The 22,263-nt window shown below is 42.1% G+C and overlaps 1 protein-coding gene and 1 pseudogene across 1 annotated transcript; one reads left to right on the top strand and one right to left on the bottom strand.

Moving 5' to 3' along the window:
* Positions 1–6,197: 6,197 nt before the first annotated feature.
* On the bottom strand, positions 6,198–7,940 carry LOC125295641 (annotated as a pseudogene).
* Positions 7,941–16,315: 8,375 nt separating this feature from the next.
* Positions 16,316–21,887, top strand: LOC125296791 (perforin-1-like). The gene is made up of 5 exons (XM_048246870.1): positions 16,316–17,834; positions 18,074–18,623; positions 18,995–19,133; positions 19,282–19,499; positions 20,039–21,887. The coding sequence occupies exons 2-5, from the start codon at positions 18,091–18,093 to the stop codon at positions 20,895–20,897; spliced, it is 1,749 nt and encodes a 582-aa protein (XP_048102827.1). The 5' UTR covers positions 16,316–17,834; positions 18,074–18,090; the 3' UTR covers positions 20,898–21,887.
* Positions 21,888–22,263: the final 376 nt, after the last annotated feature.

Genomic DNA, 22,263 nt, shown 5'->3' on the forward strand with positions numbered 1-22,263 from the left:
AAGGGGGCATGTCAACCCATCCCATTACCACTTATTTCATGTATAGCGCCACCTAGTTAAAAATTAAAAAGCAAAAAATTAGTATATTCTGGCTGACATGGTCAAAACTGCACGAAATTGAAAGTGTAGGATCATTATGACACCCTCCGAATGCATGCCAAGTTTTGTGAACTTTCGTTCATGGGGGGCCTTACAATAAAATAATTTATGTGTACATTTAGTGACAGTACACCAACAAGGATTCCCAGGACACTGAAAGACCAGGGTACACGAAACTTGGTGGGCATGTAACCCCACATGGATAGCATGGAACCATCGTTTTTCGTTTTGATCTGTAGCCCCCCCGCTGTACTGGACCCCCCGAAAGGAGGGTAGAGCAGACACAGTTTTCTGTGAATATCTTGAGAACCGTAGGGCCTAGGATGACCAATTTTTTTCCGTATGTTTGCCTCCAGGGGTCATGTTAACCCATTCCATGTGCACACATGTGCATAAACAGATACACACTCACACACATACATTCACAGTAATCATATGTATGACACATACTCACACAGTAGACATTTGTACGCATGCATGCACATGCACAAACACACATATGCAGACAAACACACAAGCACGCACACACACACACAGTAATCATATGTATGACACATACTCACACAGTAGACATTTGTACGCATGCATGCACATGCACAAACACACATATGCAGACAAACACACAAGCACGCACACACACACACACACACACACCCACACACATAAACATAAACGTGTACACGCACACATGCACACAATTCAAGAATTTCTCAGAATTATGAACAGGCAAGATGGGGGTGGGGTTGTATAAAATGAATTTTACATGTGAAATCTATTAACTACTGTAATCATGTTTTGGTACTTGTTGTCTAGCAGATACCAGTGAGAATTGAGTGTGGATAATGCAATTTAGTGAGACAGTTAGAATCATAGGCCTTTCAGCGTGATTTATTTTTGTGGAAAAAATGTGCTGGACTGGGCGGCGGTCATATTTTGTACTGCTCTGCGGTACATCTAGTTTTTGGAGGTGGTTGTTTAAAAGGCATTTGATAGTTGGGAAAACAGTGGTTACTCCGAGGAGGGTCCATCACTCGTCGTACTCAAGTGGGCTGCCTCATCATCAACATGTCTCTGGAGAGCCTGGAGGATCAGGTTAGGAGTTTGACTGAGATGGTTAACCAACTTAAAGCTGACAATCAGCGACTCAGGGGGCAGGCAGGTCCCTCTAACCCAATAGACTCAGACTCTGACCCACTCGACAATCCTATCACCCAGACCCCTGTTGAGCGTCTTGTATGTGTACCACGAGAAAGAAAATGTCCCCGGTTCTCTGGTAAAATGTCTGTAGACAATATGTCTGTAGAAGACTGGATTGAGGAGGCAAGCAGATCTTTAGCAACCCGTCGTATGCCTAAACTTGAGCAAGCTTTGTTTCTGTATGATTTGTTGGATGGGGAGGCTAAGCGGGAGATAAAGTTTAGTCCAGCAACTGATCGAAATAACCCACAGAAGATTTTTGAGATTCTGAAAAGTAACTTTCGCTGCTCTAAATCTCTTAACGCATTGTACCGTCAGTTTTATCACCGCCGGCAGTTCGAAAGTGAATCTGTGAGAGAGTATTCACATGTTTTAATGGAGTTGATGGAACAGACACCGATTTAGAGCATTCTGACCGCCTCCTTCGTGACCAGTTTGTTGAGGGCCTTCGTAATGAGAAACTGCAAGGTGACCTGCTAGATCAAATATGTCCTGCTAGATAGACCCCGGCCTCGGGCCTACTCCTGCAATTCTTATGAGGCAGATACTAATGCAGTGTCAGCCAGCCCCTCCTCAGAGTTTACAGAGTTGAAGGAGTGCCTCCGCAAACAGCAGGCTCAGCTAGATGCAATCTTATTTCAATTAGGACAGCCACATAGTATTCCCATTTCCACCAACAGACCGGTGGTTGCTCAGTCTAGGCCATACAAATTCCAAGCAGATGGTAAACCTATCTGCTTACATTGTAATAAAGCTGGTCACATAGCAAGAATGTGTAGGGCCATGCTCCCAGTAGGTCAGGGGGTTGCAACACGGGGTGACTTACCTAGCGGGGGGCAGATTGGGGTAGCCACCAATAGTGTCTCGCAGCAGGAAAACTAGCGCCCTCCGGTGTTGGGAGCTCGGCACCAGGAGGGGGTTTGTTGGGCTCAGAACAGAATAAGACTCTTGCGATGAAGTCACATCTTATCGGAAGTTGTCCTGTCATCGACATCCGTCTTGGAGGCGTACTTACACGATGCCTTCTCGACACCGGTTCCATGGTGACAACAGTGACTGAAAGCTTTTTCCGGCAGCATGTACAGCCTCAGACCAACGAAACGAAACGTGTGATTGGCTACAGCTTAAAGCAGCTAATGGGCTAGCCATTCCCTACTTAGGATACATTGAGCTGGATTTAGAGGTACTGGGCAAAGTGCTCCAAAAGTTAGTTGTTACAGATGTAAATCGTTTGACAGCCCTAATAAAAAAAAAAAAAAAAATTTAACCACAGCAATTTACACATGTAGCCTATCTGACGATTCTTATCATCACCATTTATTGTAATCTTAGTTATTGCATGTGCTACATGTTTTAGTCTGAGCTACGGAAGAGTTACGGTTTGAGTGGCGTGTGTAAGAGCGGAAGACTCCACGCCATCAGCACTTGTTTCTGAGGTTATGATTGACCTGAAGGCTACTGTTGTGTGAATTTCATTCATAAGCATACTGCTGTTATTTACATATGGGGTTTATTTGTGCAGTGTATTTAGATACATGCTGATGGTGTTAAGTGTTATTGAGCCACTTTGGTGAAGTGGATAATACAAAGTTTTGAACATTTCATGGTGGTTACAAGTTGATAGGGGAACCATTCCTATACAGTTTACATTTGATTTAAAAATATATATATTTCCTTTACTTTTCTATTTTACTCAGTTTTAGGATACTGGTACTTAGTACCGACTTCCATGGTGCTGGTGAATCAACTACTGACCTCAGCACCAAGATCGTAAAAGGTAGGATTGCTGGAGGTGTGGCGATCTTGTGGAATGTAAAATATGACTCTATGGTGAAAGTTGTGCGTTTCAACGTGGACTGGGCCATTGGCTTAGAATTTAATTTCAATGGAAAGATTTTTATTATTCTTAATGTATATACACCCTATCAATCATATGATCATGTGGATGAGTATGTTAGCAGGCTTGCTTGTATTCAGTCTTTCATCGAAGACAACAGCTCAACATGTATTTATGTCTTAGGTGATTTTAATGCTGACTTGGCAGATAGCAAGTCTTTGTTTTATAAATATATGTTGAGATTTTCCAAAGATAGTAACCTTGTCATCTCCAGTAAAACCTTCCTGCCTGACACTAGTTATACATACATTAGTGAAGCTTGGAATACCACTTCATGGCTAGACCATGTTTTATCTACTGCTGATGCTCATGCCTCCTTACAAAGCATTGAGATTTGTTATGGATTAGCTACCACTGACCACATTCCTATAGCTATGGTGTTGAATGTGCAAAATGTCCCCAAGGTAGTTAAAAATGAAGAGGCTTATGAGGCCAAAATAAATTGGGGAAAACTAGCTGAGGGTGATGTTCTTAAATACTGTTTTAATTCTGATGCTGCTATGAGTAAATTGCAGCTACCTATGACTGCCATTTGGTGCACCGATATAAATTGTGGGGACACTTCTCACAGGAATGGTTTATGTGATATGTATAATGACATATTGAAAGCCTTAATAGAGGCTAGTGGGTCCTTATTCACGCAGACCAGGAAAACCAGGAATATAAAGCCTGGGTGGAATAATTTTGTTGCAAGCCATCATACTGAAGCCAATATGGCTTATAAAGCCTGGGTTTTAGCTGGGCGGCCCAGACAGGGACCTGAGCTTGAGCATAAAAAGAAAATGAATGCCAAATATAAATATGCATTGCGGTATATAACTAAGCATGAGCAGGCGCTAAGTGCTTCCTCAATGGCTGACTACTTGCTTAAAAATAACATAACTAATTTCTGGAATGAGGTGAAAACCCTTAATAGAACCAAGACCGCTCTCCCATGTAACATTGAGGGGGTGACTGCACCAGAGGACATTGTTGACCTCTGGAGGCAGCATTATTCAGCGTTATTCAACTGTATAAAGAGTGAGCCTTATGATGTTGGTGTGATAGAGGACAAATATATCTATTTTCATCCAAATGAAGTTGTTAAGGCCATAGGACAACTTGCCGACAGAAAAGCTTGTGGCATGGATAACATTACATCTGAGCACCTAAAGCTAGCTGGCCCCAGGTTAGCAGTGCTACTGTTTCTCTGGGCTGGTGTGCCATGGAATATTGCCTGATTCCATGATGTCAGTCATTCTGGTTCCAGTAATCAAGGACAAAGCTGGTAAGGTTGGTAGTATTGATAATTATAGACCGATAGCCCTTGCCAGCATTATCTCAAAAGTTCTTGAAAGTCTAATTCTTGACAAAATAAGTGACTGTATATCCACCACTGATAATCAGTTTGGCTTTAAGCCCAAACATAGCACTGACCAATGTATCTATGCACTGAAAGAGGTTGTTGAGGCATATAGAAGTAAGGGCTCTACTATGCTTTTAGGTTTTATTGATGCGTCCAAGGCGTTTGACCGCATTAATCATTTTAAATTGTTTAATAAACTCATGCACAGGGATGTCCCCAGCAGCCTGGTACGAATCTTAGCCTTTTGGTACTCTAACCAAAGTGTGCGGGTTAAATGGGGGAACACTCTATCTACATCTTTTTATGTTAGTAATGGGGTAAGGCAGGGGGGGATTTTATCTCCAGACTTATTTAATGCCTACATGGATGACCTGTCCAGGCAGTTGGGGACATGCCAAACCGGCTGTATGGTTGGAGAAATGTTGATTAATCATTTCTTATATGCAGACGACCTAACCATTCTATCACCAAGCAGCAGTGGGTTCCAACAGCTACTTAATATCTGTTCTGATTATGGGGTAGAATTTGATATTAAATATAATGCAAAGAAAAGTGTGGTTATGATATGTAGAACAAAAGATGATTTAAACAATAAATTCCCTTCTTTCTATCTATCTGGAGAAGAGCTGGGAGTAGCTAATACCACAAAATATCTGGGGCACATCCTAACAGATACACTGGAGGATGATGCTGACATGAGCAGACATCCATCACTGCACTACAGATGTTAAAATCAACCTGTTTCGAACTTACTGCTCCCCTCTTTACACAGCTCCTCTCTGGGTTAGATATAAGAAGGAGAGCCTGCTTAAGCTAAAAGTAGCCTATAATGACTGTCTCAGGATTCTCTTGAAGAAACCAAGAAGTACCAGGGCAAGCCAGCTGTTCTGTAGGCTGGGTTTAACTACTTTCATGGCTTTGGTGAGAAATCTCACTTTCAAGTTTATGAACAGGCTGGACCGATCCATGAATGAGCTTATTGTTCAGATAGTAGATCCAAGTTAAGTAGCTCTGTGAGGTACATGTCAAAAATATGGGAACACTGGTATCTGTGCCTTCATTAGCTCTATTCTTCTGTTGTTGCTGTATAGAATGTGTATATATGAATGTGTGATGTTTTATTGATCTGTGTACAGTATTGTCTTCTGTGGGCCTTGAGCCTGTAATAAAGTTTATAAAGTTTATATAATAAATAACCACTCCTTTTTCAACTTTACACTGTTGCTTTTATTAAGTTTTTCCATCTTTCCTGAAGTAGGGGCGTCTCATCCCCTGTCTGTAAGGTACAGTAGTTAGGGGGAATACAGTTTAAGTCACACACACTGACACAGGCTACTGATATTCTGCACTTTAGGTCCCCACAGTGACAGGTCAAAATCCTAAAGCCTAAGCTATTGTGCTTTGCTGAGCGGGCAGGGTAGACCCGAGACTAGTAGGCCTGGGGGTTAGGGACTTAGATCTTCTGATCTCCAGCCATTCAGGGAAGAGTGATTTACCCCTACTAAGCAGACGCAGGTCCCGTCCGCTACACTAAGTTAATAAAATGAAGGTATATTTCATTTGTAATCAGGTATGTTATGTTTACTTTTTGCTTTTTTTGGTCATTTTTATTTCTTGCTGATAGCACACATATAATTGGTCAGTAAGCCCATGGATCAGTCTAATTGCATAAGACTAATACCTTGACCAGCAAAACAAACTAGCTGCATTGACACGAGGGAATCCTGAGACATTTATGCTTGAACTTAGAGTCAGTCAGCCTTTTCTCCATTCAGAACTGAGCTGTTATCCGTAAGTGTGTAGTTGAATGCTTGCCCATCTAACCGCAGTCCCATTTGGGAAAGCATGCGCTTTGGAATGGGACGAGCATTACGAGAGACATACAGCTTCTCCAACAGACTGTCCATGGGAGAGCTCACATATTCAGCACAGGATGGGCCACTCAGACTCGGACCACAGGTCACCTTCAGCTTGTAGAACAGCACCCTGTGATTAAGAGCGCAGACCCTCTCCCCTTGGTCACCCCCCGACTGAAGTTTTGCCAAGCACGTTCCAAGGAGGTCATCATACTTGTCGTCTTCATCCCACACTTCAATCCTGAGTTTGCTGTTCGCAGACAGCAGCATGTCACCAATGTTAAGTTCCCAGTTCCAGTAAGGATTGTCATTGTTCAGAATCGTGGGTGTCTTGCCAAGCGGTATTTTATTCTCATCGTAGATCTTCACATACCCATCAGTACCAGATAGAGTGTCACCATACAGACCTCGTCCCCTTATGATGGTCAAAGCAACAATGGCTAACAGGATGCGTTGGACAGCAGTTGGTTCCTAACCCCTTGTGACTTTGACAGTGGCATTCACAGGGCCTTGGGTTGGTTCTCCTCCCAAGGCTGCAGTGGTCAGAGCATTCCCTCTTGGCACCCCTGCTGAGGATGTAGTCTTTGATGGCTTGCTTCAGCTCTCTCTTCACCTTTCTATCTGGAATCAGCTGGTGAAGGGGCTTCAACGTGTAGGAGATCACACCTGGGCTGACTGGCAGGGATGCAAGCCACTTTTTATAAGCAGAGGAATCTCGGAGCTCACCTTCTGTTGTTTGCCCACCGGTGATTTCTGTGGTCCTACATCCAAAACATGGAAAAAATAACCAGGAAAATTACTGTATGGTCATGCCAACATGGAAAGTTTGGTGTTAAATTAAATTTCAAATTTCACTCGGACTCACCTGTCATGAAAGACGTTTGAGAAGCTTCTTCTCCCGTGCACTTTCTCTTTCTTCCCATTACAGAACTTAATTTCTGCATTAAGGTCAATGTCAACCTTGGATGGGATTTTTCCAGCAACTTCAGCACCGAGGCACATCTTCACCTCATCGGAGCTCAACCCCATCATGGAGGCCTTGCACTCCCTGATACTAGTCATTGATACTATTTTGCCACCAGTCTTTACCTGTAGAGAATAAAAGGTATAACATCTGGAAGTTCTCACAAGGCCATAATGTCTACTTACGCTTATGCTGGAGATGGAGAAAATGATTTAAGACAATTTTAATATTCTAAAATCAATACCCCTCCATAATGGTTAATGTGCCAGATGTACAGTAGGCCAATAATGGTTCATATATGTTTTTTATGTTTCTTTATAATAGTTTTATATTTTTGTATTAGGATGGATATTCCAGGAACTGAAGGTCTGAGTTTGGGCATACAGTAGCTAATACTGTTGCAATTGGTAGCTAGTAGTTGTAATGTGTTCACAATTTTCTCTATACCTTTTTTATGAAGTGAGTGCCATATGTGTCAATGAAAGCATCATAGGCCAATTTGTTACTTGGGCTGTAGATCTGCGGGAGCTTTTCCACGGCTCGTTTGAAATCTTGATTCAAATTTGGATTGTTTGAGGTCATGTAGCTGCAAGAGGAATAACAGTAATAATAATCATTATCATCATTCTTCATTCATATTCATCATCTTCTGCTTCAATATACACCATTGAGAGCACTATGCTGTGTTTTATCAACATAGTCTAGTGCTGCTTGCTAACATGATCAGCCACTGCCAAGGCAGATTCCAGTAGTTTGCTCTTGATAGCTATGCTACATTTATGAAGAGGCCTCCAGTTAATGACAGATGTAGGAATTTTCTCCATTTTCCCTCCACGGTAGGGGTTTGCACAGAGGGTGCAGGTTTTGTTTGGAGTTTCAAATGTGTCCGTATCTATAACAAAAACTCCCTTACGTTGCATTGTGGTAATATCAAAACCTTCACCAACTAAGGATGATCCCAGGGCCATTTCTGCCCCTTGGCAGTGCTCTATTGTGCCAGAGATGCACGATTGGATGGAGGGATAAGGCAGGAACAGAATGGCCCCTGCCAATATAGTGGTGGTCGTCACGAACATCACTGCCTGCTGATGTGCTGATTTAAGACAAACATACAAATTGTCAACTAGTCACAGTGCATCTCTGATTACTTCATAAGAAATTTGAGAAAATGAACATAGTCAGTTCTTCTAATATTCTCAAAATTATAAACAGGGTATCTGTGGGTTTCACTCAGTTAAATTGAAAAACATTTCCAGAGTTATTAGCAAAGGAAATAAATTTGTTCTCTGAATTTCTTCACAAGCTACAAAGGTTTTCTTTTTATCAGTTCAGTTCCACATAAATATTATAATTCATTTTATTACAATGTAATATACTGTACCATTGAGAATATTAACTAGAATGTTAAACAACTTCAATCTATGCAGCTAAAAAATTGTCATTGTTGAAGTAACATAAAATGAACATATAGCCTACACTGCAAAAACCGCTTATCTTACCAAGTGTTATTAATCTTAAGATAAAAAAAAAATCTAGTAGTCGGTAATAAAGCCATAAGGTAATAAATTGGCAATAACGCAATGACATTTCTAAACCAATAACTAACTTTTTGCCAATAATGTAACAAGCTATTATATTATTGTTTGGTTATTACGTTATTGGCTTGTTTGAAAAAAAAAAAAAAAAAAAAAAAAAACATCCTTTAATAAAATAATAACTGGAGCTGATAGTCTCTTTATGGGATATAAAGTGTTACACTTTCATGGCATACTTACCTGTACTATTGTCTCTTTCAAATATCTGCTTTAAGACCTGACCATGCACATACAAACACTCCGGCATACACACTCTCTCTCTCTCCCTGGGAATTAGGGCTGTATTTATTTGGTTTAAGGTTTATTTATACGTTTTATTACACTTGGAATATTATGTAGGTTTAGATCAGGGGTCTCCAACATTTTATCCGAGAACTACACTAATATTTATATTGCATCACATAGCTGACATCCATCCGAAAGAGTTGAATAAGCTTTGTACGTGTTTTAAGGTTCCTTTCAACTCCTTTATCTTCTCTGTTTGTAGAATGAATTTGAATTTGAACTTTAATAGGTTAAGCAAGTGACTGTGTTCTCAGATTTATAGAATTTTTCCTTGAACCTTTTGGGGAGCTACACAGACACAGTTAGGGAGCTACTGGTAGCTCTTGAGCTACCTGTTGGAGACCCCTAGTTTAAATGGACCCATTTTCCTTATAATCAAGCCATTCGGGAGGCAGAGATGCAAAATGTCTTTTAAAATTGAGCCCCAACCTGGCCCTCTGTCTGATGCAGAACCTGGCCCTCTGTGTCAGTCTAATGCGTAATCTAGCCTGGTCTCAGCCTGAAATGCAAAAAAAGGTAAGTAAATAATCTTAAATCAAAGGAATATATGCTTATTTTTATATGGGCTTCTAGTGGACCCTGAAGATCAGACTATAGCTAACCCTTTCGCTGACATGGTAGGGGATGCTGGCAGTTAGCCTGAAGCTCAGAACCTACCTTCAGAAATGTTATCAAGAATTACTGATTTATCTCGCAATCTATAGATATGTTTATCTAGATATGACATTGTATTAAGTCTCACTTTTATGTCTGTGAACTATCTACACAATTTCATCCCAACCTGTACATAATAGCGGCACTGGCAGAGAATGACTGCTCCATTAGTGTTAATGTGGCTGCTGGACGCAACAGTAGTTATTTAGTAAGGACAACCAATGAATGACCTCAGTCATAGATAGATAGATAGATAGATAGATAGATAGATAGATACTTTATTGATCCCCAAGGGGAAATTCAAGTCATGTAGCCTCTGGACAAAGATAAGGACATCTACTGGAAGAATGTGAGAGTGTGTGTTGCCATGCGTATTTGTGTGTGTATGTGTGGTCAGGTCTTAAAACAGGTATTTGAATGAGACAATAGGGCAAGGAAGTGTGACACTTTATATCCAATGAATTAAGTGATATTTTTATACTATAACTGAAGTTCCCAGAACGTCCTCTAAAGGTATAGTCTTGTGTAACCGTCTGCGGACTTTAAGGGAACATTTCCTGGGGGTTATATTAAGGATACATTTCTTATCCTTTAACTGACGTTCCCAGAACATCCTCTAAAGGTAACCTTCAGCGGACTTTAAAGGAACGTTCGCCGACGGTAGTTTTTTAAGGATAAATTTTTTATCCATTAAGGAATGTCCCCAGAACATTCCCTTGAGGTCTTAATGCTTATTTTTGTTAAACCATAAATTTTTTTTTTTTTTTGATTTTTTAAGTTTGATTTTTTTGTATCATCAGTCATCGTGTCATACGTAGAGAGACACAGAGAGAGAGAGTTTTAAACATGGTTCAAAGAATGTTCCACAAACATTACTTGAACCAAAAATTTAACCATGAAGGAACTAGGGTTTAACATTTTTCCCGAAAATCAGATGAATCAGATCCCAGGAAAAGACAACCCATTTCCTGGGAATCCTGGGAAATAGCTGTTTTATTATTATTTTTTGTTTTTAGCCCAATGTATCAATATCAGTGTTTCCCACATAATTGAATTGTATTTGTGGTAGTAGGTTTGCAGAATTAACCCGAATGCAACAGTTTTTAACAAATTAGTGCAGCGCGATTATGATTCTAACCAGATTTAAGCACAATTTAGTACACCCAGGAAAATCATTGTGTGGTGTGTTATGTTTGCAAAACACTCTTACAGTGCCCGGTTGAGCATAGTGTCTGTTCTGTTCTTAAGGTTACTGTGCCTTTAAGAGGCGCGACTGTTTTACGGCATGTGTCGTGGAGTTAGAAATAAAGAGTATGGCGTGCTACTAAGCCTGTGTGATTATTGCCTAAATCCGAACACAACATTTGGCGAACGAGGATGGCTGCTTTCACGATACCACCTCCCCCACCTTTCCTTCCTGTTCCCGGTGACCCAGCCGTTCCCTGGGACCGATGGCTGACATCGTTTGAGGATTATTTACTTGCAATAGGTTACTCGGTCCTGCCAGATGCGAGGAAGTGTGCTCTCCTCCGCCATTGCCTGGGGCAAGAGGGACAACGAATCTTTGCAACGCTCCCGTTATCGGAGGAGGAAGATGCGTACTCTGCAGCCACAGCGGCTCTGAAGAATTATTTTAGCTCTGGAAGAAGCCGGCGCATGCATCGTTTTGAGTTTCGTCAGAGAGCTCAGAAACCGGGTGAGAGCGTTGATCAGTTTGTGTTTTTGCTGTGAGCGTTGATCAGTTTGTGTGAGCTGTGATATTGGTGCTTTGGAAGATGGACTTATAGTCGACCAATTAATAGAGAAAACGTCCTGTAACCAGGTGAAGGAGAGACTACTGATATAATCAGACTCTATGAGTTTAGCAGATGCTTTGGTGCTAGAAAAACGATTTGAAAAGGCTTTGAAGGAGGCGCGAAAGTTCAGCCGCGCTGTGCAGGAGCCTGCTAAGTCACCTCTGTCATCAGTTCCGAACACAGACCCCGAAGGTGCTGTTGCCGCGATCGAGGTGAGTGACAGCTTGGATGTACAGAGAGTGGACAGGGGGACAAGAGAGAGTGGGCCTAAGAGCTGCAACAACTGTGGTTCTCCTAAACATGCCGCCAGAGAGCCAGCCTGCCCTGCCCAAGGAAAGCCGATGCAGTGGAAGCCGAGCTGCGTCGCCTGGTGGAGGAGGGTGTGATAGAGCCAGTTGATGCCTCACCTTGGGTGTCAAACCTGGTGATGGCCAAGAAAAAGGGGGTGGACTACGCCTATGTGTTGACTTGACAGATGTAAATAAAGCCATCATCCCCGATAAGTATCCCTTACCCACAGCCAAGGAACTCACTAGCCATTTTCATGGCTCCACCGTCTTCAGCAAGATGGATTTACGACACGGTTACCTGCAGGTGCCCCTGGCACAGGCCAGCATGGACCTCACAGCGTTCGTCACACATGTGGGGGTCTTTCGGTATAAATGCATGGCGTTTGGACTTTCATCGGCCCCCAGCTGTTTTCAGAAGATAATGTCACTCATACTGACTGGTATCCATCTTTCTGGATGATGTGGTGGTGCACGCACCCTCAGCCACACTGCATGACACCCGTCTGGAACAGGTGTTTCAGCGGTTCGAACAGCATGGGGTCGTGCTGAATGGGGAGAAGTGCTCATTTGGAGTCAGAGAGGTTGAGTTCCTGGGTTTCAGGCTCTCCAAGGAGGGCATTGCTCCCATTGTGTCTCACACCGAGGCCATTCTGTCCCTGCCCGACCCGCAGTCACCATCTCAGCTCTCCTCCTTCCTTGGGATGGCTACCTACTACCTCAGGTTCATGCCCCATTTTTCACTCGACTGCCCCTCTTGGGCGGGGACCTGCTTCCCTATTACCGTTTTGCGTGATGAGCTATCCTGCTGGGGGGGTCGGTGTGTCTGGCTTCATTGGCCATCGTGCACTTGTCCCAGAGACCCTAAGGGCAAGAGTGCTGCACATGGCTCACGAGGGGCACCTGGGGGTGGTCAAGGTGAAACAACGCTGCCGGGATACAGTTTGGTGGCCCCGCATAGACTCTGACGTAGAGGAGCTAGTGCGTAACTGCACTTGCTGCCTTCTGAGCGGGAAGACAGGCCAGCCTTCCACAGCACCCCTGACCCCAACCCCTTGGCCTACTGGGCCTTGGGAACACATCCAGGTAGACCTCTGTGGAGAACTGCATGGGGCACACGCACGCTTCCTGCTGGTGGTACATGACCTCCATTCAAAATGGCCAGAGGTTGTTCAACTGACCTTTATCACCTCTAACGTCATCATTAGTCACCTGGATGGCCTGTTTGGGCACTGGGGGCTTCCCAGTGTGGTTACTACGGACAACGGGGCCCAATTTACATCAGCCGAGTTCAGAGTTCCTGGCCATTCGGTCAATCAAGCACATCCGAACAGCCGTGTATCACCCAGTGAGTAATGGGGGAGTGGAAAGACTCAATCAAATGCTCAAAAATGGACTCAGAGCCTGCCTGGAAGAGGGGAAAACATTTGACGATGCGCTCAGCCAAACCCTGCTGACCATCCGGACGTCCAAGCATTCCACCACGTGGGTGTCACGCGCGCTGCTCATGATCGGACGAGAGCTAAGGCAGCCCCTGGATTGTTTGAGAGCTGAGCCTGCCCCTGTACAAGTGAGCCCAGGGCTCGAGACAGCCAAAGCTTGGATCTCATCTTCACAGGCAAGGATGAAAGGGAGGTTCGATGTCGCTCACAGAGTACGGCGCTCCTCACTGTGTGCAGGGGATTAGGTTAGGATCAATCGGCAGAACAAACTACGATCATACTGGTCAGAGCCACTCCAGGTGTCTGAGCAGCTAGCTCAAAAACTAACAAAGTCTGCTAAAGTAGGCCTAAACCATTGAATGATTCCTAAACCATTCTGTTAAGCGAAATCCATTCTGTGGCCGTTAAGATTTGTAAGTGGCTGCAAATAGGAATAATGACTCAAAGATAACCAAATATTTCTTCATTAGGGCAAGGCAGGCATATTTCTCTTTTACTGTAAACATATATACAAGTTCAACTAAATTTAAGTAAATTCGGATTTTCGTGACAAATTGGCCGCAGATAGAAAATGCTCTCTCCGCCTCCACGGATGTAGCCTGAATAGTACTAAAGCTTCAAACAACTGTTGCGAGTGTAGTGGTCTCCAGTTGGTGGCCTCGAACAGGGCCTACGGTAGGCCTAAAGCACTGTCGCCTGCATCAATGTTACAGCATGACAACAATAGACGTGCACTCCTTGCGTTTTTTATTTTATTTTATTTTCCGTTCCCCGTCATAACCTTTCCCAAGAATTGCATTCTGCATTCGCTCCGCGGCCCTTTATCGGCTATAACTGCACTATGTAAGTTTGCCAGATCGGGTAGCGGATCTGTTGTTCGAAGGAATGAGAGATAAGAAACTACAAATTGACTTGCTTCTAATGTCGCAATCAGACATGTGGACTCGAGTCACATGACTTGGACTCAAGTCAGACTCGAGTAATGATTTTAATGACTTCAGACTTGACTTGATAAAATTCGGCATGACTTGCGACTCGACTTGGACTTGAATACTATTCACTCGAGACTTGACTCGAACTTTGCCTCTTTGACTTGTGATGACTTGACATGTCTTGAATCAAAAACTACATTTCCTGATCGTGGACCAGTCACCCCAGAGACACTTTCCCACCGCGACTAAAAAAATAAATAAATAAATAGCGGAGACAAGCGGCCAGAGCACAGTTCAGTGCTGCCGCTACCCCGACACGCGTTACACACTGTGTGTAGGGCACCAAAAGACAGAGGAAGGACCAACATTTAGCCAATCACTAGTAGCTTTAATGCAAACTGATTTGCACTTTTGTTAGAGAACGTTTCATGTCAAAATGCACCAACAGCATGTTACATAAAGATGATACTTTTCGAGTCCTCTCCATTAAGATCCAACTTGAACTTATGCTAGCCTACTGCATTTATTTGAGAACGATCTAAGCACGCATACGAGAGGGAGAGAAAAACTAGTAGGTTCCAGCTGGCTTGTCATTGTTAATGATGATTGATTTCTTGTTTTAAATATAAGAAACGTATAAAAGGAAATCGTGAAGTCAACAAATATGAGATCAGAGGAGATTGCGAATTTATCCGGTTCTCACTATAGCCTACTGTTATAAACTATGAGATCCAGGTATGACATACTAGCTGCACTCACTGTGATTTGGAAAGTGAACAAGAATATGAAGAGTTGTCTTTGCCTTTGTGTAATGGAACTGGTGAGTCTTGAAGTATTCTATAATTGATTTACATGAAGCATGTGAAATGCCGATTGAAACGCATTCCACTCAGCTACTGTAGCGAGGTGGCTACTGGCTACCAGGCTCATAATTCACTTTTAATTGCAAACAGAAAATGTCAAGCAAGCATCATGTCATACATGCTTCTTTTTCCAAAGGAATGAAAGCTATTTGTGCCAACTTAATATCATGCTTATCATTGTTAATATTGTGCTATACATGTGGCACAAATGTTTGAGTTTGAGGACTAGCCATAGGCTATAATTGAATGGAGCTGGTAAAATAACATTATTATGAGAACGTGTGGACAGTGGCACACAATGGGCTTAAAGTGACAGTGCACAATTTACAAATGAGATAAATAGCATCAAATGTGTAGTATTTCTTAAGAAATTAATACTTTAAAACAAAATTACTGTCATTATTATCTTTTAAATAATATAAAAGTGTTGACCTTGGCTTCTCTTATGAGTCGCCACTGGCAGACAGCCTAATAAATTGTTTGCAGGCAAATCCTAGCGCAGTGAACTGCCATCAGTCAAATTATTACTCATCCTTACAGTGGGCTCCGCAATTTGGAAAAACAATATATATACATTTGCAGCTGTGCTGAGTGTCATGTAGCTATCCGTTTTGTACAGATTACTCAGGTATGCACATGTGTATATTACACAGGTATGTCGTATGTCATATGTCGTAAAAGATTACAAGACAGAAACATTGAACATATTTTAATCTGTATTTATAAAAAAAATACTGTGGATTAGATGGAAGTGCTAAAATTATGATCGATAGTCTAATAATGGCATTATTAAGTGAAGAGTACCTGATGACTTGTTCAGGACTTGAAAGAGATTGGGACTTGGACTTGGACTCGACTTGGCTTTGATGGGACTTGGACTTGGACTCGACTTGCCCTTCTCTGCCTTTACTTGGGACTTGACTTGGACTTCACTGCTAAGACTTGGGACTTACTTGTGACTTGCCAAACAGTGACTTGGTCCCACCTCTGGTCGCAATACATCATACTTTCATAAAATCACGCAAAATAGTCTACCTTGTCTGTGGAAATCGTTATTTCCAAATAGCGTGCGTGCGACAGAGGAAAAGTGCTTTGGTGTTGCTTTAATGCACATTAGAAATGGTGTCAGTCACACACACACACACACACACACACACTACAATACAATACAAAATCAGTCAGCCCAGGCTTATGCAATGGAGTCACCACAATAATTTTTTTCAACATTCTTAGTCACACATACCTCTCCCTTAGCTTTTGACTCACTCACTCACACACACACACTCTCTCTCTCTCTCTCTCTCTCTCTCTCTCTCTCTCTCTCTCTCTCTCTCTCTCTCTCTCTCTCTGTGTCTCTATCTCATTCTATAAATGTCTATCTGCTTTTGACTCTGAATCTTATTACCATTACTGAGACCACCAAACATTTCCATCTGCAAACTCTACCTTTGCTCCACCTCCCACGTCTGTCTTTGTGTGACTCACTCGTCAGGTTTCAAGCATTTTGAGAAAATCTTAGAGACCCTTACAATCGTCAGTCAGATGTTCAATATAGCATAAGTAGTATAACTGCTGCTACAAGGATTGTATCAAGGTAAGAGTTTCAGTTCAACACACAAAATAGCCCAGTAGAAGAGGCTTGTGATTGTTTTGCATTCTTGACTTCAGGTTTGTCACAAAGAAAGTGATTATCACTTGGCTGGTCAAAACTGAATGTTTCAGCTGTTTACTTCAATACAAGTTAAATGCACGTTTAAAGGCACTTTAGTCACTTTTATGTTTTTCTGATCGTGAGCACAATGAATTGTTACAGCTATGTAACCTAAACATCCATTTAGCTACTGCTAACAATGACCTTTTCAGGATATAATCAAAATACACTTCTGCTTGGGTAATTTCCTCATTATACAGCAGAGTGATTATTGCCATTAAGCATGTTATATTTGTAAATCTATAGAGTAGTTATAAAAGTGTGCACATCCCCACCGGTGAGGTGCCGGGCAAATGGAACTAGAACTCAAAAGAAAGTAGTGTGGTAGTGCAGAGTGCGGGCATTTCATTCCTTTTGATATTTGTAAATCTATTCAGTAAAAATATCAGTTTCTAATGTCTTACAAATTCCTGACAAGACACTTCCATGTGTGAATCATAATGTATATTTCTGCATGGTATACTTTACGCTCAAGTATTCAAAAAAATCAAAGCAATGGTTATGGAAGAAAACAGGTGACCTAAAGGCAAGTTTACAAAGTACTAAAATGAAAAGATTTAACAGAATAGCATGTGGTTTAGAAACACTTCACTTTCTGTTTCCTTTTCTGTGGTGCTATCTGTGGTAGATTAAACATGAACATGTGGTAGATTAAACATGAAAAAGCTTACAAAATGACTGTACTGTAATATTTACAATTCAAAGCCTTGAACACATTATTGCAACAATATTGTCTTACATATTTTTTGCGCATCCACTAATCAGCAGTGCTTCAGTATTGTTTTGTCTTTGTAATGCAACAATCTCTGTTTTTTTCTTCAGTTTTTTTTTTTTAGGGAGACAGACGAGGGCGTTGCATTTTAGGCCGCGAGTAGAGCATTGTTCTGAGTTTCACACAGCTGTAAAGTGAGGTAATGGTCCTGTCGTGTTTTTTATTTGAAAGTTTGATAATACAGCCATCGATACAGTATGTTAACTAGCTGAAATTGTTTAGGGTGCAGAGCCCAAACTGTGTATGAATGCTTTTTTTGAGCCCATATACAGAACTGAAAGCTACAGGACCATGAAAAGCAATACACTTACTTTGTCCAAGTGTATGTTATTAGAATCATGGACTGCTAATCAAGCTTTGCTCCTTTCTTAAATATAGCTCTAGGCCAGGTGACCATGCATTTTCCCACCATTACCTTTGTGGTAGCTGTCTATCTGGCCCTCATACCCCAAACTACCCAGTCATGCACCAGAGGCTCCCCTCGCGAGTGCAAAGAGGCCGAGTTTGCCCCAGGATCCAACCTGGCCGGTGAAGGCTTCGACATCACCAAGATGCAGCGCAAGGGAGCCTTTGTCATCGACATGAACCTATGGAGACGTGAAAACAACACCTGCATGCTGTGCAGGAACCCGTATCAAGAGGGCAAGATGCAGAAAGTCCCAGCAGCTGTGGTGGACTGGAGACCCAGTCAGAAATGCAGCATGAAGGTGGCCAGCTCACTGTACCAGTCCAGTGAGTCCCTGGTCAGTTCCAGTGCGTCCAGTGTGGAGAACAACTGGAAAGCTAATTTAGAAATAGATGCCAAAAGGGGGGATGGCTCATTGATGCTGGCAGGGACCCAGTCAAAATTGGCTGAGTACTCAATGGAAAAAACGAAGAGAGACAAGTTTACCTTCTTAAGCCATAAAATGGTCTGTAGTTACTACAGGTATGGCAAGGCCTTTTGGGATCTTTGTAATGTAATATGTGTTACTGCATAGTTAAATACTGAACTGTACAGTATGGTTTAGGTGTTTGTGTGACAGAGATAGCCCAGCCAATGTAACTAAATAAACCCACCTAGAAGACACAGCATTTGGTTGTTGTGGTTTAAAATTAGTTTATGTTGACGTGTAATGTCTAATACCAATATTTGATACACAATGTAGAGAGAAAATATAGGCCTATTAGACCTGTTTTTACCTCAAATATTTTATAGGCCTAGACTCTATTTGACCTGTTTTGACCAAGAATGTACTAGACTCTTTTTTTTTTAACTGTTTTTGACCTGTTACTCACTCTCCATTTTCCAATGTATAGCTACAGGGTTTCCAACCATCACACCCTTCATCCAGAGTTTCAGCGTGCCATTAATCAACTTCCAAAGAAATACACCAGTGAGAACAAGCAACGCTTCTACAAGCTTATCAACAACTTTGGGACACATTTTATGACTAAGGTAAATGGTACAGTAACCAGTGGGTACAGAAGTGGGTACACCAGTTGTGCCATATGTAACTGACATTCAGAGATATGCTAGTGACAGATTCTAGGCCCTTGGGTTTTGCACACTATATCGTTTACACTTTCCCTATGTTTGCCTTCAGGTGACTCTGGGCGGGATGGTACAGTCAGTGACCAGCATCAGGCAGTGCATGGCCTCTTTACAGGGCCTGAGCTCAGATGAGATCAAGATGTGTCTCGACGTGGAGGCCGCAGCCAGTGTTGGAGACAAAGTCAAGACAGGGGCAGAGACAAAGCACTGTGAGGAGGCAAAGGACAAGACTGAGGGCAAGAACAGCTTCTCCAGCAGCTTCAGTGACAGGTGAGCTAAGGGATTACACTTGAGGATACACCTGTTTTGTGTATGCTGTTCTTTCCAGGTTTCTTCCTTGTTTTCTTAGTAGTAGGGTTTGGACCTCACCTAAGGCTATGTTAAAGCCTTTCACTAGACTTAAGATGTTACTGGGGCACATGCCCCCCCCCCCAATCAGAAAAATTGCTTATTCTTAAGTTAAAATGCATCAGTCTGCTGCACTTTTGGGCGAATTCTCCCATGTGCATAGGGTGCGTATATGTAAAAAAAAAGTGCGCTCTTTAGCCTGCCCTTTGGGGAGCAACCCCAAAATCTTGGCTTTTCTTATGTGTACAACTCTTGTGCACATTCTGCCAAGTGATTCAAGCTTTGCAGCTACGCGTTCCCTGTGAGATTTTTACTGGGCACAGCTTATAAATACTAGCTGGGGCACGTGCTCCAGTAAAAAGGGTCTAGTGACGCCCTGTAAATTGTTAATAGCAGTATGATTATCATCATGATTAAACACTGAATTAAATGTTGTTGTTTTTTCTCATTCATCCTGACAGGTTTACAGAGATTTTTGGTGGCCACACCACTGAGCCTGAGCTCCTCTTCTCTGCAGACAAAGACCCGGCCGCCTACAAGGAGTGGCTCTCCTCCTTGCCACTCAACCCAGACGTGATCTCCTATTCACTGGATCCCCTCCATGAGTTGCTGAGCCCCAAGCTTCCAGTGCGAAAAGAATTACGCAAAGCAATTAAGCATTACATTTTAGAGAGTGGACTCTGGCAGAACTGCTCTGAGCCCTGCAAGTCTGGTGTCAAAAGAAATCCAAAGGAGCCCTGTGTCTGCAGTTGCCATGGTGATCCTGGTGTAGGTACTGACTGTTGTCCTGTTAAACGCGGTCTCGCTCGGGTGATTATCACTGCAGTCAGGGCCTCTGGGTTGTGGGGTGACACCACCACAGCTACAGATGCTTATGTGAAAGTCTTCAACTCTCAGAACATGCAACTGGCACGAACCCCTGTGATTTGGAACAACAACTCACCTCAGTGGAACATGGCCTTTGACCTTGGTGATGTCATTCTCTCTCAGACCAGCATGGTGAAGTTCGAGGTGTGGGATGAGGACAGCAAGTGGGATGACGACCTGCTCGGAACTTGCACAGTGAACCTCAAGGAAGGAACAAAGGATGATGCGTGTAGCCTGAACCACGGAATGTTCTTCTACAAACTCCAGGTGGTCTGTGGTCCAAGCCTGAGTGGCCCATCCTGCTCTGAGTACGTGAGCTCTCCCATGAACGGTCACCTGGAGAGGCTGTACGCGTCTCGTCATGCCCGACCCATACCGAAGGACATGCTCGTGAAGATGGGAGTGTTTGGGGATGAACACCCTTTGCATGCCAATCTGACTGAACCAAACTGAAATGTTGTTTTTTACTCCCTCAGAAAACTATTGATTTACTACTCCGCAAGAATAATATACATCTGTCCTTTTCGCTTTTTCGTCATTCTTTTTTTTTTCAAAGAAATATTTAGTCTACGATATCCTATTATTAGATTTACATTACACTCATTTACAAACTCAACATGGTTGCATCCCCGCATAGCTGATATGGAATATAAAGTTTGTGTCCCTAGGTGGGCATGTACCTTTCTGTTAGCCCCTCCTGAAGTGGGGATATTTTATCAACAGACGCGCTGCAACTAGCAAATGACTTATCTCAAGAACAGCTGAAGCTAGTATTTTGAAATTTGGCATGCTTGTACTTAACTAAATTAATTTATAAAGTACCACTTGCCTTCGCTCAATGGTCATATTCAGTATGTATGTCTAGTTACATTCATTTTAGTTAGTTTTAGTTTAGTTACATTATTCGTTTGGCAGATGCTTTTATCCAAACCGACTTGCTATACTCAAGCTATTACATGTCAGCAGGCACAAAGTACTAATTCCTGTCACTCTAACAAAGTCCAAAAGAGAGCAGATATAAAAAGTACACGGTAGTGCACCAGTGTTAGAGGTATGACAAAAGAAGGGGATCTCAGAGACTAAATGAGTCTCCATGAGATTTGTGAAGATAGAGACAGATACCCCTGTTCTCTTAGCGTTTCATAGCTTGTTTCATCATTGAAGAATCAAAAATGTTAACAATCTTGACTGATAAGCACCTGTGAAGGGATGAAATGGCTAGATGTTTTTCACACAGTTGGTGAGAAAGCATAACTTTGTGTGATGGAATTTAGTTAATGGAATGCAGTCAGTAAACAAAATGTAACCATTAGTGTATGATATGGTATAAGTGATTGCATATGGTAGTGAAATATTCTAAAACCACTTTTATCTGTTTTTAAACTATGTTGTGTGTTTATGCTTTTTATACAATATTATAAATACATTATCCTGGTAAAATAAGAATCTGTCATGCTGTATGTTCACTGAGGTTTTCCCACTCAAAAGTACCTAATGACTTTTGTTAAAGGAGAAATCCAATGATTTTTCACATAGATCTCCATTTCTCACTGAGTAGGCCTACTGTCGTACTAGATAAAAAACGATTGGTTTTATTTTTATTTTATTTATCCGTTATTTTACCAGGTGATATCCCATTGAGATATTCAAATCTCTTTTAAAAGGGAGCCCTGGAGCAATAAATACACAAGTTGCACAGAAACATTGATGACAAGATAGAGTAATAAGGACACAAGCCAGTGACCAGTGTTGGGCAAGTTACTTTTAAAAAGTAATTAGTTACAGTTACTAGTTACTTCTTCCAAAAAGTAATTAAATG

The sequence above is a fragment of the Alosa alosa genome, chromosome 6 (assembly GCF_017589495.1).
Source record: "Alosa alosa isolate M-15738 ecotype Scorff River chromosome 6, AALO_Geno_1.1, whole genome shotgun sequence".
Classification (NCBI taxonomy): Eukaryota; Metazoa; Chordata; class Actinopteri; order Clupeiformes; family Clupeidae; genus Alosa; species Alosa alosa.

Excerpts from the sequence above, each read along its gene's own strand:
- LOC125296791 (XM_048246870.1), top strand. The coding sequence starts at position 18,091 with ATGCATTTTCCCACCATTACCTTTGTGGTAGCTGTCTATCTGGCCCTC. Across the intron at positions 18,624-18,994 it reads ATGGTCTGTAGTTACTACAG|CTACAGGGTTTCCAACCATC; the intron begins GTATGGCAAGGC and ends TCCAATGTATAG. Across the intron at positions 19,134-19,281 it reads GGACACATTTTATGACTAAG|GTGACTCTGGGCGGGATGGT; the intron begins GTAAATGGTACA and ends GTTTGCCTTCAG.